The sequence below is a fragment of the Ochotona curzoniae genome, unplaced genomic scaffold (assembly GCF_017591425.1).
Source record: "Ochotona curzoniae isolate NIBS_2020 unplaced genomic scaffold, NIBS_Ocur_1.0 contig_3520, whole genome shotgun sequence".
In the NCBI taxonomy this organism is placed as follows: Eukaryota; Metazoa; Chordata; class Mammalia; order Lagomorpha; family Ochotonidae; genus Ochotona; species Ochotona curzoniae.
This window is the reverse complement of record NW_024465894.1, coordinates 5,665,894-5,681,309: the sequence shown is the minus strand read 5'-3', so window position 1 is coordinate 5,681,309 and position 15,416 is coordinate 5,665,894. Positions and strand designations below refer to the sequence as shown.

General features: G+C 53.6%; 1 protein-coding gene across 4 annotated transcripts in view; it reads right to left on the bottom strand.

The window, feature by feature from the left end:
• Positions 1 to 14,721, bottom strand: part of ZMYND8 (zinc finger MYND-type containing 8) — a 92,647-nt gene extending 77,926 nt beyond the window's left edge. For 2 of the 4 annotated variants that reach the window (XM_040981366.1, XM_040981367.1), the window contains exons 1-3: positions 14,633 to 14,719; positions 13,828 to 14,060; positions 5,207 to 5,277 (exon numbers count right to left, since the gene is read on the bottom strand). In XM_040981366.1, coding sequence (XP_040837300.1) covers positions 5,207 to 5,277; positions 13,828 to 13,841 — 85 coding nt within the window. In that variant the 5' untranslated portion in view covers positions 13,842 to 14,060; positions 14,633 to 14,719. Of the gene's footprint in view, positions 1 to 5,206; positions 5,278 to 13,827; positions 14,061 to 14,632 lie in introns of all 4 variants that reach the window. The other 2 variants (XM_040981364.1, XM_040981365.1) reach the window with 2 other exon arrangements.
• Positions 14,722 to 15,416: the final 695 nt, after the last annotated feature.

Genomic DNA, 15,416 nt, shown 5'->3' with positions numbered 1-15,416 from the left:
AAAAAAAAAATCCCAGCTGGCAACACAGGCTGAGTCACAGACAGGAGGCATCCGCCCTTCCTGGGACAGGCACTCTCCGCCCCTTCACTCACACCCCAGCACCCCAGACGCCAGAGGCATCTGCCTTCGAACCCTGAGCACACAGTTGTAATTAAGTACAAAAATGTAAGACCAAAAACAGAATCTGTGCTCAGGGTCCTTACCCTGCCCCTTAGTTAATCAACCAGTCTGCTGATTAACTAGCTGCAAAATAGGAACAGTAATACACCGACATCAAGGCAGTATGAAAAACAAGTAACTTGCACCCGACACCGAACTCGAAGCAAGCAGTAAGGCATTCACCAAGCACAGGTGTCCAGTGAGAGCTGCCCAAGCTCATTACCCTCAGGCGTGGAAGTCCACCTTCAAATGCAAATGCTAAGTCTCCTGAGAATGGAAACACTCCCAAATGCCAGTGCGGGCACATTGGCAACACCAGGCGTGGGACTCACTCCATGACTAGGTGCGGCTCAGGGAGCAGGATGATCCTCACTAGACCTCAGCTGTGTACGCGCTAGACGTGGGAAACAGGATGAGCGGCGTCGGTGCTGATCACCATCGAGCGTCTCGTGCCAACGCCGGAGGGCAGAGGACCCCTTCCTTCCAGACCAAGCCCCTTCCTGCCAGGCCTTCTCAGAGCCAGCTTCCGCTGCTGCTCCTGGAGGCCAAAGGGCTGGGCTGGAAGACTTGTCTTCTTCTTCCCCAGGTCTGAAACACTGACAGCCTCGGACCACAGGGAACACAGCCCACAGGCATCCATGTGTGTTGGCTGAGCCTGGGTCATCACCCGGGGGGACATGAAGATCAACAAGCCTAGAAGAGAGAACCTTCATCCGAGGCCACAAGCAACATGGAAATTTCTTCACCTGATCTGCTGGTTCCATCACAAGCAGCTCCTGCTTCGACCCTGCTCCAGGGATGGCAGAAGCCTAAAGACAGCCTCCCAAGGGGGAGAAAGAGGAGAAAGTCTCCCTCCCGACCAAGGGATGCTCCCCTCCCCCCCAACCCTGCCCAATGCCTGCAGGAAGGCACACACTGCAGACGCAAACAGCACAGAGGCCACAGTGCACAACAGACCAACAGGCCTTTCTACTTGTTCCGAGTCAGCCTTCTGGGCAGCCCACAGGACCACTGCATCCCAAGGGCAGGGAATCTGCCCCAGGCCTGATATCCATATTACCCCATGCCCTCATCCTAGAGGCTGCACGGGGGGGGGGGACCAGTGGAATAAGGAGGAGCTGGCTTTCCATAACTGACAACTTACAGGCTCTGCAAGTCAACTGGGGCTCACTCAACCCAGCAGCACCTGCCCAGTGAGCAGCTCTCATCTCAACCCTCTGTCCTCATCCTCATGCCTGTTAGGGAATGACACTGAGTCCTCAACAAGCGCCGAGCTGGGGACAGGCAAGCCAGAGACAGGGGTCTGGCTCCAGAAGCCTGTCTGATACCATCCCACCTTCCATGTGGGAGGGCAGGGCAAGGACGGTGGGCTTGTCTGTCTAGAGGAGCTCACATTGTGGAGAATAACAAAGTATTAGGAAAGCACAAGGTCAGAGCCAAGGCTTGGAGGAATGTTCTAGATACTGAAAACATCCAGTTATCCTTATCTAGGCGGAGGCCCCAGGAGTGTCTATACAGGTTAAAGTTCATCTAGCAGAATGTTGACAATCAGATTAAAAGGGTGGCTAGTGGCAGCCAGCTTTCTCACCCTTGGGCTGAGATGTTACAGACAAGTCAGTGGAGAAGGCCCCAGGGCTAAGCAGAGGCAGAGTCAGGGCACAAACTCCTGCAGACACAGATGGGTATGGCCACATGCAGACTCACACTGTTGAGGCTACACAATGTCTGCAGGTGCCATCAGCTGATGGCCCAGGGCCCAGAAACTCCACCTGGTGCCCAAACATTGGTGTCTAAAGCCATTCTTGGGCCCGGTGTGATAGCATAGTGGTTAAAGTCCTTGCCTTGAACGTGCCAGGATCCCATATGGGCGCCAGTTCTAATCCCAGCAACCCGGCTTGCCATCCAGCTGTGGCCTGGGAAAGCAGTTGAGGACCCTGCATCTGCACCTGCATGGGTGACCCAGAAGAAGCTCCTGGCTCCTGGCTTCGGATTGGCTCAGCTCCAGCTGTTGTGTCCGCTTGGGGAGTGAACCATCAGACAGAAGATATTCCTCTTTCTCTCCCCTTCTCTGTATATCTGAGTTTCCAATAAGGATAAATAAATCTTTAAAAGAAAAAATCCTCTAGGGTTCTCAGTGAAGCAGCCAATCCTGCTGCCGAGGCAGCACACACACAGGATGCTCAAAAACTCCACCAACTCCACCATGATGGGGCAGGTCGAGGCGACAGAGAGTCCAAGAAAGAGCCAGAGCAAGAGGTGACCCTGGATTCTGTCCCAAGGTCACACTCACACCAAGACCTGAAGAAACCAGCCAAGGCAGGAGAAGGGACAAATCCTCCAGGGAAGAATCCCCAATTGTCTATGTACTCTGCACTCCCTGGGTGTTGAGTCACCCACTGCACCTGCCTGCTGAAGGGCATGGAGCCAGGTGGCTGAGCCCAAAGCACCTGTGGCAACCCAGATGGACAGTGTGCACCCTCGACATGACGGGCGAAGATGGCCTCTGACCTCTCTGGTCTCCCTCCTCAAACCAGCCCGATCACAAGGAGCAGACCAGGCAATGCCCAGCTGAGGGCCACCCCACAGGACACCTGACCAGCACTTAACAGAGCTGCCAGCATCTGCAAAGATAGCCTCGGAGAAGCCAGTCCAGCCAGCAGAGACTTAAAGAAACCTGGCAACCAATCAGAACGCAGCATGCTGGGTAGGCTCCCAGGAACGGGAGAAGGAGCTGAGGAGGAAAATATTTAAAACCAGAATAAAAGCAACAACATACCAACACTGACCGTGACAACTACATCAAATACACAGCATTAACACTAGGGGAGCCTGCATCCCACGCCAGATTTACAAAGCAAGAGAGGGAGAACCTTCCATCCACTGGTTGACTCAACAAAGGCTGCCAATGGCCAGGACTGGACCAGGTCAAAGTGAAGAGCCTGGAATTTCCTGCAGGTCTCCCAGGTGAGTCCATCTTTCACTGTTTTGCCAGGCACATGAGCAGGGAACTGGAGGGGAAGCAGGCAGAACTGGAACCAGCGCTCACAAAGGACACTGGTGTCACAGGCACCAACACAGGCCCCAGTTCTTTAAAATTAAAAAAGATAGGTGAATTGGTTTACGAGTCATGTCAGGTGGTAATTAGGGCCCTCTCAGCACTCCCTCCACAACAGCTTAGTGGCCACCAAAACCCTGAGAGGAACCTAAACGGTGAGAAACAGGCAGGTAGGTTGCAGCTTGGCCCACACAGACACAGCAAGAGGCAACGGGGACGAGCCTGCAAAAAGGAGGCCTCAAAGGTGCCGAGTCATCCGAGTGGACAGACAGACAAGGCCTGGGAGGACCGGGAGGTGACCAGGTGGCCAGCAGAGACACGGGGTGAAGAGGTGCAGCCTAAGGAGCCTGGCAGCTCACCAGAGAGCTGAAGCTGACTGCTGCCGTCCTAACAGGGGTGAGGACAGGGGTCAGGCAGACCCAGAAATGGTGCCCTCCCCACGGTGGTCCTACCCTAGGCGGAAATAAAGACCAGCCTGGGGAGGATCCCAAGGGCAGGAGGGAAGATGAGCCATCCTTTCACTCGTCCCCACTCTCGTACCTGCCCTGCTGGCGGAGAACTGAGCCTTCCGGCCAACTCACCCCTAGAGAGACCCAAGGACCTTATAGTGATGGCGTCGGGGGCAGGCAGGGAGAAATTCAGTCTCCAATCGGTGCCCTGCTCCCACTACCAAACATGAGCTCTCCCCCTGCAGATCGTGGGTCTTCTCACCAGCCCAGTGGGAGGCGCCCCTTCACACCACACATAGGAGAGGCATGGGAGGGTCCCAGCACCAGGGAGCACTGGGGATGGTGGGGGGAAGCTGCAGTAAGAAAGGCCTGTGGCAGGAGGCATTCCACTCGCATCCTAATCAACATGCCATTGCACAGCAGAGAGGGACACACAGAGACTTCCCCAGCCCCAGGGCTCTCCTCCAAGTCCCTCCCAGCTCATCCCCATTCATCCTGTTCCCCGCCACCCATGAGTCCTACTGCACCACAACAGGCTGGGCAGAAGCTGGAAAATGGTACTGATACACCAGCATATCTTGGTTAATGGAATTTCTCAGCAGTACCAAACCTCCTAATGAAGACGCGGGCTGCCTGCCCCCCCACACCACCACCACCACCACCAGCAGCTCAGACCACTTGGCCAGCCTGCATGGGCTCCCCAATGGGGAGCAACTCCTTCATCTTCGAGCCAGCTCATGCCCCAAGTGCCATGCTGTATCACACAAGTTGTTAAAGTGCCCTTCTGTTTCAGCCTTAACGGACCCACCTTTAGTAACACTCTTCCCTCTGCAAGAGCCGCTCGCTACCTGCCCCTTGCAGGCCTCCCTTGCTGCCCCAGGACCCCCGGGGGCCAGGGGCAGGGACTCAATGAAAGCATGGAAACACCATGAACCCCCATCCAATCTGCACAGGAGCTTAGCTGGCGAAAAGCCACCCTGAAGGGGACATTGGGCGACTGCTTTCTTTGGGGAAGCCTGATACACACACTCACACACACACACTCAAGCTGCAAAGGACCCAGCCCGCGAGCTGAAGACACAGAGGGGTCAACTACCGACTTCTTGGGCTAAAAGCCATTCATCGTGACTGCCCTCATTTGCACAAGATTTTGTCCCAAATGCAGACACTCACTCGTTCCAGAAAATCCCCTAAAGCAACCAGCCAGTTTCACTCCACTTCCAAGATCCCAAGGGAGCCTCTTTGAGGAATCAGACAGCCAGCAGCCACTGCAGGCTCCAGTGGCTTCCAAAGCCTGCTTTTCCAAACTCGGCCTCCAGCCAGGGTCAGTCTCACTGTCCTGAAACACACGTTGTCAGGACCACACACCTACACATACATGCTGTGGAGAGAAAATCTGAACAATTGTTCCCATCAAGGACATCCATCCGGGGGTCAGGTGGCCAGGCCCGCTGGGGGAGCCCACACGTGAGTGGTCAGTCACAAACACAGAGAAAGCGCCATTTCCGCCTTAGCTCTGCCACGGACGAGACAAGAGTCTTACCTTTGGAGCGAGTAGAGATATCCATGCCCTCCACCACCTCCGGTTCTGTTTTTATTTCCTCTTCAGCCAAGCTGAAACAGAGCAAATTACGTGCACGATTAGATGAGCTGGGGGACCGGCAGCCAGTGGGGATGGCTGGCTAGTCACAACCCCACCTCGGAAGACAAACCCCCCACCCTGGTGACAGAGGGGAGGGATTCCACACCTGATCTCATCAAAGTGCTAGGACTCCTAAAGGAGTTTTTAAAACACACACACACACACACACACATTAGGTTGGTCTTTGTTTCTTTCCGGTTATCATGCTACTGGGGGAGGGGAGCTCAGAAAAGTACTTTGTTCTGCAGACACCCGATTACGATCTGCCCCTATGGCCAATGCCGACCGGCCTGGGAACAAGCAAGTTTCTTGAAGCTAATGCAGGTTTCAAAGGCAGACAGGCTGGAAGATGTTCCCAGGGCACCCAGAGTTCCAAGCTCTAAATCCTTCAAGGCAAGGCCTTCCCAGACCTCCCCACTAAATCTTACAATTTCCTGATGAGGCAGGGACAGGGGAGGAAAAAAAAAAAAAGATTCAGGTTAAATTACAAAGCAGAAAAACACGTGCATGCTAGAGCCAAACAGCCTGTCTCAATAGATGTGAGCAATCAGCATCCACTCCGGGAGTCAGGCCTGGGGTCTCATACACACTCCCACTCTGGAGTCAGGCCTGGGGTCTCACACACCCCTTAGGGGAGTCCCGGCCCCTGGGTATTTCAGAGCAGGTCTACTTCTCCTTCTGAGCTGTAACTAATTTGACCTCAGCACAAAAGTGGAATGAGGAAGATTATTCAAAAGATACCAACTTGCAGTCCAGGGAAAGCAGGGCCCTGTGCTGTCAAGGTCTGCCACCTAGAACTTTCTGTCCCTCTTGGCTGCAGTCCCAGCAGTCTGCTTCACCTCTCCAAAAACCCCCTCCCCACTTCTCGTCCCCATCCCAACCACAACACCTCACAAGCCAACCCAAAGGGGTAAAGCACCAGCTCTGCTTATAGAGGCATAAAAGGCTCCAGGGGCTAGAACCTTCCCAACACACAGGCTGACACACGGTAGGAACCTGAGCAACCACTCTAGGGGTGACACCATCAGTCTGTGGGATCGGCAAGAAGCAACTGGGTGCATCACCAATCGAGATGGCCGGAATTTTCCATTTGGAAGACGCAAAGCCAGGGCAAGAAGGAAGCTGAAGGAGAAGAAAATGTCCTGTGTGTGTTCGGCAGCCTGGAACCCAAGTGTGAGAGACGGGTTAGGAGAGACCAGGGGTTGTGGGGAGAAGAGTCGGGCTGGGAGCTGGATAGAAAGGAAAAATTACAGCTCAGAATTAAATTACAGGAGCGCTCCGACTAACCAGGGGAGGAAGGACAGTAGCTGGGGCTTCAGTCAAGACACACACACACACACAGCTCAGGTATTAAGCTCCTTCCCAACTTCACGAACACACACCTCAACACGACACCCATCACCCAGGGAAACGACCGCCCTGTTGTCACAAACAGCTCCCAGAGGAAGAAAGCAGGCTGCTCAATCGAAACACATCACTAACAAGCCATATTGCAATGGTGATCAGTTGATTTTAGCACTAATACATTCTCAGCCCTGTGAAACACAGCCCGCCCGGAACACAGGTAGTCCAAGTAAAAAGCTGTTGTGGGCTGCTGCTTGGGACCATTAGCAATAAATTACAACCAAAAAAGCCCCCCTCCACCCCTACTCTACCCTGGCCACAGCCCGCCTGCCTGAGTAGATGGGTAGATGGCTAACTTCAAAAGAACACATCAAAACCTTGATCTTTTCTTTTTTTTTTTGAGCAACCAGCATTCTCCTTCCCTCCCTCCCATGAAGCATGTGAAACTCTAAACTTCTTGAAATCAATCCTATTTTTTTTTTTTTGAGTGATGGAGAAAAGAGTAAATTGGCACAGGGGTGAGAGAGACCATTCTGCTGAGCAGAGCCCCCAAAAATCCACTTGAAGGATTCCCACACCCACAGAGGGCATTCAGAGGGATACTGATCACCCAGGAAAGATACATTCAAAGGAACAATTGCTGGGTTTGTAACTTCGGGGAGGAATGCTGCTGAGAGACCAAGAAAATACAAACTGGTGACTCCAGAGCCATTTGCTGCTGCTGAGTTCACCAGAATCAACGGGGCCGCGGGAGGGGGTTGGGGGAGAAGCCTGTTATCTCCCCCAAGTATTACAAGTGGACAACACAATCACTTAGCTTTAGCAATACCACCACCAGCGTTAGCCCAAGCCCTCAAGCTGGACAATTTAAGAAAACCATCTTTCTTTTTACCCCCCACAAAGCATATCATCCCCCCCCAAAGAAATGCCAGCGTGCACATGCAAACACATACATACATACGTGCACAGGGGCACAGGCACATACAAATATTAACACACACAGAGACTAGCATGTGACTAAAAGACATTGCAGCGCATCAGCATTTGGAGGGGAAAACTTCATTTACAAAAGCAAAGACCAGAATGCAAAATTAGTCATTTTGAACAGCCACATCTAAAGGGACTTCCTTTTTCTTGGTTTAGTGTTAAGCACTCATGTTACTAAGGGGAAAAAAAAAAAGTATGAATATTACATCAAAAGTGATGGTGAGAAAAGATTTGTACCTGTCTGAATACTCCAGTGATCTTGGTCAATTTAGGTTAACAACTGTTCAGTCATTTAGGGGGAAAACCAGTCAAATCACAATTTCTCAACAGAAAAGGCAGCTGCATCTGAAGAAAAATACTTGAAACTTCTGCCATCACATTACTCAGAATACATACAGCTTCCTCCTTCCATACCTGCCAGCTCCCAGCAACCCAGACCATTTAAATCAAAACCAATGGAACAACAAGCCCCCTTGTTTCAAACTGACATTACTTTTGTTTCTTTAAAGGAATAAGAACGAGGGGCTGCACCCCCACCCCTGCCCCCACCCAGGATAAAATTTAGATTGAAACCCAAACAGCAGCCCCTGCTCCCACACAGGAAAAAAAATGGCATCACCCAGCTGTATACATTGTATCCATCATCATAACCTCTTCCATTTACCCAAGCCACTTGCCTGTGGATTTCAAAAACTGATACATATCAGGCCAATTCAAAGCAGAAACAACAGCACCTGCAAACACAACCAAAAGCACTCCAGCCCCCAAAGAATAAACCGATTTCACGGTCACGGTCAAGGTCTGAGCAAGGACGCCCATGCTTGCCCCTTCCCCTGCATTCCTGGAGAAAAAGAGCAATTAAAAGTTGCCAAGGAAGCAGTGCACCTCTAGGATGCTATCAGCCTTCTGATTATTAAATCTGAGGACTCGGGCTGGTCGGGAATTCCCAGAAATTTCATCCTCATCGCTTGCAAGAGAGAGAGAGAGAGAGAAGGCAAAGCATCCAGTTTTGACACAAACTGCTTGGATGCACAATGTTGAGCTCTTTTCTTCTTTCTTCCCTGAAGCGCCCCTGGCATCTGACTTTGCCCCAAGAATATCTACCCCATCTAGAATCTATCCCCAGCATGCCCCAGGTTCTGAAGATGAGGACGAACACACAACAATTCAGGAAGCATGCATCCTCTCCAAAGGGCTTGTCCCATTTTCCTGGTTTGTACTTTCATTCAAAATACCAGAGTCCAAGCTGTTAAAAATATTTAATTCCCCAAAGCATAACATCTTCCTCTTCTACATCAGGAAACAGTGAACATCAACATTAAAAAAAAAAAAAAACCATGCTTCCCGAGATCTGCAATTAATTTTTTAAATGGGGGGGAGGGGAGGGAGGGAATGGTTAGCAAGGCGGCTTTATATAAGCACTCACCTAAAACAGGCAGTCATCGGTAGCTAAGCTATTTATGCAGGATTCTTAAAATGGCGTCTGGCAACACTGCCTCACTCCTGTATTGAAGCTAAAATGGTAGCAGTTTGTTCAGTGGCTGTGGCTTATTTAAGCAGCCCTGCCAGTTTCAAAGCCACCTTCCTAAAGATCAGAACTAGGAAATGCTAAACCAAAGGAAGGCAACAACGTTTGGAAGCTGGAAAAAAAAAAAAGAAAAAAAAAAAGAAAAAAGGGGGGAAAAAAAAAACCCTGCAATGACAGGGAGAGTTTGTGAAGTCACAGGTTCCTAAGAAAAAAGTCTTCCCTTTCAGATCCTAAGCAGGCAACACCAGGCTGGGTGCTGAGGCCCCCAGCCCTGGAATCAGGTGGCTGGCAGGTTAGAAATCCTGCAGCTCTATGGCAAAAAAAAAAAAACCACAAACAAACAAAAAACAAAAAGCAAAACGGCAGACAGACAGGTGTCTGCAGCACAAACCCAGTCTGAGGGAGCAGAGCTGGGAGGAAGTCCTTTTGCCCTGCTCAGTCTATTGGAATCCAGCCTACATCCGAACGCAACAGGAGCCAGAGGTAAAAATGAACGTGCTTCAAGGACAGCAGGCTTCAGAAAAAGCCCAACTGAAGGGCTCGCCTGGATGCAAGGCCAAGGTAAAAAGGAAGAGACGCTGAGCCTGCAAACGGCCAGCTCAGACCTAGTGCTCGGGGAGACAGGGTCCCTAAGGCAGGGAACACCACGCAAAACACAGCCAGTGACTGCAGAAGAGACACCCCAGTGCGAGGTCCCCTTCGCCCAGGCACTGGATACTCACAAATTAGCCTTCTGTCCTCCCCCAGCAGAGCCCTGGGAATTCACAATGGGCTTTGCAAATCCTGCTAGCAGAGGCCGAGCTAATGGCCTCAGAGTGGATTGCTCATGGCGACTGGTCTCCCGGCCTCGGCCTAGGGACGCCTCTGGGGCTGGGAGTAGGGAATTTCAAGGTGACTGCTCTTTCGCTCCAGGGGCAGAAAAGAGGGCACAGAGCCCAAGGCCGAGGCAGGGCGAGGCTGAGGCAGCTGGTGGGTAGGCGATCTCGTCGGGAGAGTGGCCGACGTGGCGGCAGGCTGGCTGCAGAGTTGGCTTGGCCACACCGCCTGCTTGTTTTTCTGTAAGGAAAGCGAGTGGGGGAAGGGCAACCTAAAGCCAAGGTGAATCCTCACTTGTTTTTGCATTTTTCACAAACACCCCCCCCCCCAGGGGTGGAGGGAGCTGCGGGGACACATTCCCAGAGCTTTACTCCAGGCAGGCGCGGTGGGGCAGCGGTGGGGGGGGGGGGCCTGGAATGTATCTCTTTTTGGGGTCAACCAGGGGCAGAGGGAGGTCTAGGGCTTCAGAGCTGACAAACGTGCGTGCTCAGGTCACTGGAGAAAGGAGGGGCAGGACAGGAACAAAGGGACAGTGCTTCGGAAGTGGGTGCACTCAGCCAAGCCCACCTTGGCCTCCCCTCTCCCGACCCCTTCACTGTAGACCTGGACCGGGTGCTGCACTGTCCTTGGGCTCTCCCCAAGGAAAGAGGAGGGAGTGTTGTTTAAAAGGGGTACAATCAAGAGAAAAGGGAGAAGGGGAGAAGCTATTGTTTAAATCTCTAATTTACAATGCAACAGGCCTTGCGGCGTCCCTCTGAGCTGTTAATTTGTAAAAGCAACTGGGCTTGGCTCCCCTAGACTCACTTAAGTTCATCCTGGGCAATTAGAAAAACTGTAGAAAGTTTCCTGCGTGGTCACAGAGAATTCATTCCTAGTTACAGACCCAACACTGACCGTTTGCAAGAGCTCATAAAAGCAAGTGGCTCCCCTCCCCCACGTGAAGGCCACTTCATTTCCCCCAAAGCAGAAAGTGTATCCATCCTGGAGGGTCTAGCAGGGTAGAGGGGGTGGGGCAGGAGGAATCAAAAGCTCTAGTGTGCCCTGTTTGTTCCTTGCAGCTGTGTGCGTCCTCTTTGGGGACCCAGGAGGCAGAAGGAAAAAGGAAAACAGCCCAGCGCTCTGTTCCTCCCTCTGCGATTCACAAATGCGCCACAGAGAACTTTCTACAACCTTCTAGCTCCAGGAGAAACAGAATGGGGGAGGGCAGCAGAAGGCCTAGGAATGGAACACCAAAAATCCTTCAGCTTGCAGGATCTGCTGTTCCTACAAGGGACAAAGATGGTAGAAATTTCCAGAAGGTCGGCTCTGAGTCCGGCCACTGCAACTGTCAACCTTTCACTTTGCTTCCAATATATTGGTCTGAAAGCTAGAGAGAGGAGGAACCCCACCCCCACCCCACTGGGCTGCTTCAGGAGCCAGCACCCCTGTCTCTACCCAGTCCTGCTGCAATGCAGGAAAACAACGCCACCTGGAAAGGAATGAACTTTCCACAGCCCCACGCACAGTGCTGGCTGCTGAGCCAGAGCCAAAAGGGCCAGCCTGGCCCAGGGCCGGGCACTCCCTGGGGCTGCGCCATCAGCGGCAGATCTGGGCCTGCCAGGCCTATGGGAGCCATTTTAGTGCAAGGGTTTGGAGGACAAATGTGTGGCCCCAGAAGTCTGCTTCCAGCCCAACGCACAGCCTCGTGCACGCCAGGAGTGTTGGGCTTTGAGACTGCTCTCTAGGGAGACCACAACAGCCTCGACGTGTCCTTTCCATCGACAGCAAAGAGATAAGAACAAAGAAAATAGCCTGAGTGCCTGACCTCTACCTGTGAGTAGTGGGGAAGGACACTGCTCGGCATTAAGGAGGTAACATCTTCCACTGCCCGGCTGGCTGCAGGAAGCTGGCCAGCCTTACCCAGCCCGTCCTCAACATGGTATTTGCTTCCTTTCTCCTTTATACTAAATGAGCCTTTTCCCAGCCAGTGCCAAAGGTAGGCTGCTGGGCACTCCTTTCAAAGAGATGGCCGACTTCACATCGAGTTGGCATAACATGGCCACCAACTCTATCTCCAACACTCAGGCACACACCCAGTGCTGGAAGTACAGGGGCCTGGGACCTTCCAGGGAAGATTCTGAAAACTCTTTCACTTGTAAAGTCTAGCTAGAGCACTCAGAAATGAGAAAGAAAACCTAAGAAAGGCCCAAGGGTGGGTCAGGCTTGCAAAAAGGGCCCAACCGGAAATACAGCCCTAATTCCAACCAACTTGGGGGAGGGGGGTACGCCTCTGCAGTATTTAACAGAATCCTGCAAGCTAAGTACTGGCCCCACCAGCAGCCTCCCCGCCCCCACACCAGCAGTGTCCCCTCCCCCCCCACCACACCGCTGCTGCCTTCAGCGCCCAGGGCCGGGGCTCTTCGGAACCAGCAGGATGACTCAGTTTCACAAGCAGCTCACCTGCCCAGAGTCCAAAAAACCCAATCAAGAGAGGTCAGTCACCCAGCACTGAACCCCCCTGTCCTGGCTAAGGATAAACAGGAAGGGCAGCCTTCGACTCTGGCTGCAGGTTAGCCAGGAAAGCAGGGAATTCCAACCGCCTGCTGCAACCTCAACTCAACAAGGCCTCGTGCAGGAAGCATCCCCTCTCCCGTTACAGGGAGACACACACTCGCTTGTCAAACTCCTTCCACAGGGTCCAGAGGAAACGCACGCCTTTACTTACCCAGCCAGGGCTCAAGCAACCGACTCATGTTCCCAGAGTTAGGAAGGAGAGAGAACAGGCTGGCAGGTTTGGGACTTGATCAAAAAGGAAATGTTTTTAAACAGTTACATGGCATTATTAAAAACACACACACCACCACAACACAACCCAACAACCGGATCTTGACTTGCTTGTCAGGAGTCAGCCATGACTTTTTTTTTTTCTCTCCTCTGCACCCCCTCACTCAGGAAAACCCAGGGGACCACAAGATGGAAAAGGCAAAATGTAAGCAAGGATAAAAGGCACAGGAGTTCATTACAAACCATGCAAGAGGAGGAGGTGGAGCAGGGTCCCAGAGGCCTCACACACCTCCCCTCCCCAGGAGGCTGTCCTCCACACCCCCACCCGCCCCACCCCCATCCCTGCTCCACCACTTCCTCCAAGGCCTAGACAACACTGGCAGACACGTTTGCTGGCAGGCTGGCTCCCACAGAGCATTGGAGCCACCTAAGTCAAGAGAAAAGGTTGAACAACGACCTGCATTGCAGGCAGTGCCACACAGCTAGGCCCCAGGAGTCACACACTCCCCCCGCAGCCTTGCTCTGCTCTGCTGGGGGCCCTGGGCCCACTTCTGTCAGGACTTGGCCCAGCCTGGCCAGCCCCTCTCTGCAAAGAGAGAAAGACAGGGGCGAGCTAGCCCACTCTGCTAGCTGCCAGGCAAAGAGAGCATACTCCTTACCTTCCATTTTCTTCCCCCAGCAGGCATGTGACAGGAGGAGACAATAGTGCAGGGAGGGAGAGAGAGAGAGAGGGAGAGAAGGGGAGGGGGGGAAGCTGCTTTTTTTTTTCTTTCTTTCTTTTTTTTTTTTTTTTGGTTATACCAGGCTCTCTAGCTAGCTTCCAACTGTTCCAAACACCAGGGACCTGGTGGAAGAAAAGAAAGAAGGGGACCAACCCAGGGCCTGGCCAGTTTGCAAGATCAAGCTTTGGCTAATGGCTACTTAGCCATGTGACCCAAGAAAGCAAAAAAAAAAAAAATCTCTCTCTAAAACAGTTCCAAGTTAAGCTAAGTGCTGTGGGGGGTGAGTGTGGCACACTGCTCGCCCCCCAAGGCAGATGTCTGAGAGGGAGGGGGAGAAAAGATGGTTAAAAAGTCGAGCTTACCTCTGTGGATGCATTGCTAACACTGTGTAATGTCAATACTTATAAAACATGGAGGACAGGCTCCTAGTTCGCACAGAAAAAGGGTTTGGCACTTCGGCTGATGATCTGGCCGCCTCATAAAAGCTCATCCCCGATTGGCTGCCCCGGCAAATCCGAGTGTAAGGCCGCCCCGGATTGGCTGAAAGACTTCCTGAGCGATTATCTTTGTGAGGCTAGGGTGAGCAAGAGCCATCCTGTGCATAGAAAAAGACGAGCTCAGCTAGGCCTCGCACGGCGACCACAAGCCGAGAGAAGGGCCCCCACGCGCGCCCCGGCCGCCCTCCGGCTGGCCCGGCCGCTCTGACCTGCTCCAGCCCAGCCTGGGCCCCCTCCCCGGCCCGCACGGCCCAGAGGAGAGAGCCCCTGGGCTGGGGAGCAGGGGGCTCGCGCTCACCTGTCCCCTCACAGCGGCCCTCCTGGGCAGGGAAGGGCCTGGCCCCGGCTCTAGAACCATCCCGCAGGGGGAGGTAAAGCTGGGAGCAGCGGAGCTCCCCCCTCCAGCCCAGGAGGCCAGGAGGAGCTAGCCGAGAGAGCCCAGGGGAGGCGGGGAGAGAGAGGTCAGGTCTGCAAAGTCACTGTCCACGCGCCTCCACACCAAGTAGGCCAGGAAGCCATTTGCCTCCGGCCCGGGGCCTCGCGGGAGGAGGGGGACCCCCACCACGACCACCACCAACAACAACAACCGGGAGGAGAACTGAGGGTGCTCGGGGCCTCCCTGCCAGCCTGCCAGTGGGGGGTTGGGGGAGCCCTCGGCGGCGGCGCTTACCCTAAGCCAAGCGTGCTCCTGGCAGGCCACATGCCTCCACCTACAGACTTCCCTTCCCTGCCGCCCCCTCCCCCACCGCGGCCGGGGCCTGCTGAACCTGTCAGTTAAACAAAAGTCTGACTTCCTTCTGAGCCTGCGATGCCTTCAGCTTCCTGCCTGTTAACCCTCTCTCGGACGCCTGGCCTGGCTGGGAAAGTAGGCCCTGGGAGCGGCAGAGGAGGCCTGTGGAAAAATACCGGCTGCTGTGGAGCCGGCAGATGCAGAGAGAGAGAGAGAGAGGGCCGCTGTCTCCCGCCTGGGCTTCCCAAGGAGGCGTGGACCTTCTCGATCCAGGGCACGGGCAGTGCCTCCCGGCCTCAGAAGCAATTGAAATGCTGAGGGGAGACAAGGGCCGCCCCCCAGCGAGGGAGCCAGGCCTGCAGCCCCAGGTCAGCCCTGCCAGCCGCAGTCGTGTGTGTGTGTGTGTGTGTGTGTGTGTGTCCCACAAATCCCACGCTTCGGGCTTCTTTTTTGTGTCTCTTTGCAGCCATTCCACAGGCAGCAAGCAGTCCCCCCTCCCCCCAGTAAAAGGTTAACAACCAAGGAGCTACACCCAGCCAGGCCAGCGCTGCCTGCTCCCTCCCATTGTGGGCAACCCTGGCGCGGGCGGGAGATGTCCACACGGGCTGGCCAGCCGGCTGGCTTCTTCCACTTAAAAAAATAAAAACTGCCACAAGGTGCGTCAGGAGCAAGATTTCAAATAAAAACCAGCAGTTAAAACAACACAGTCCGTGCTCAGGGGCTG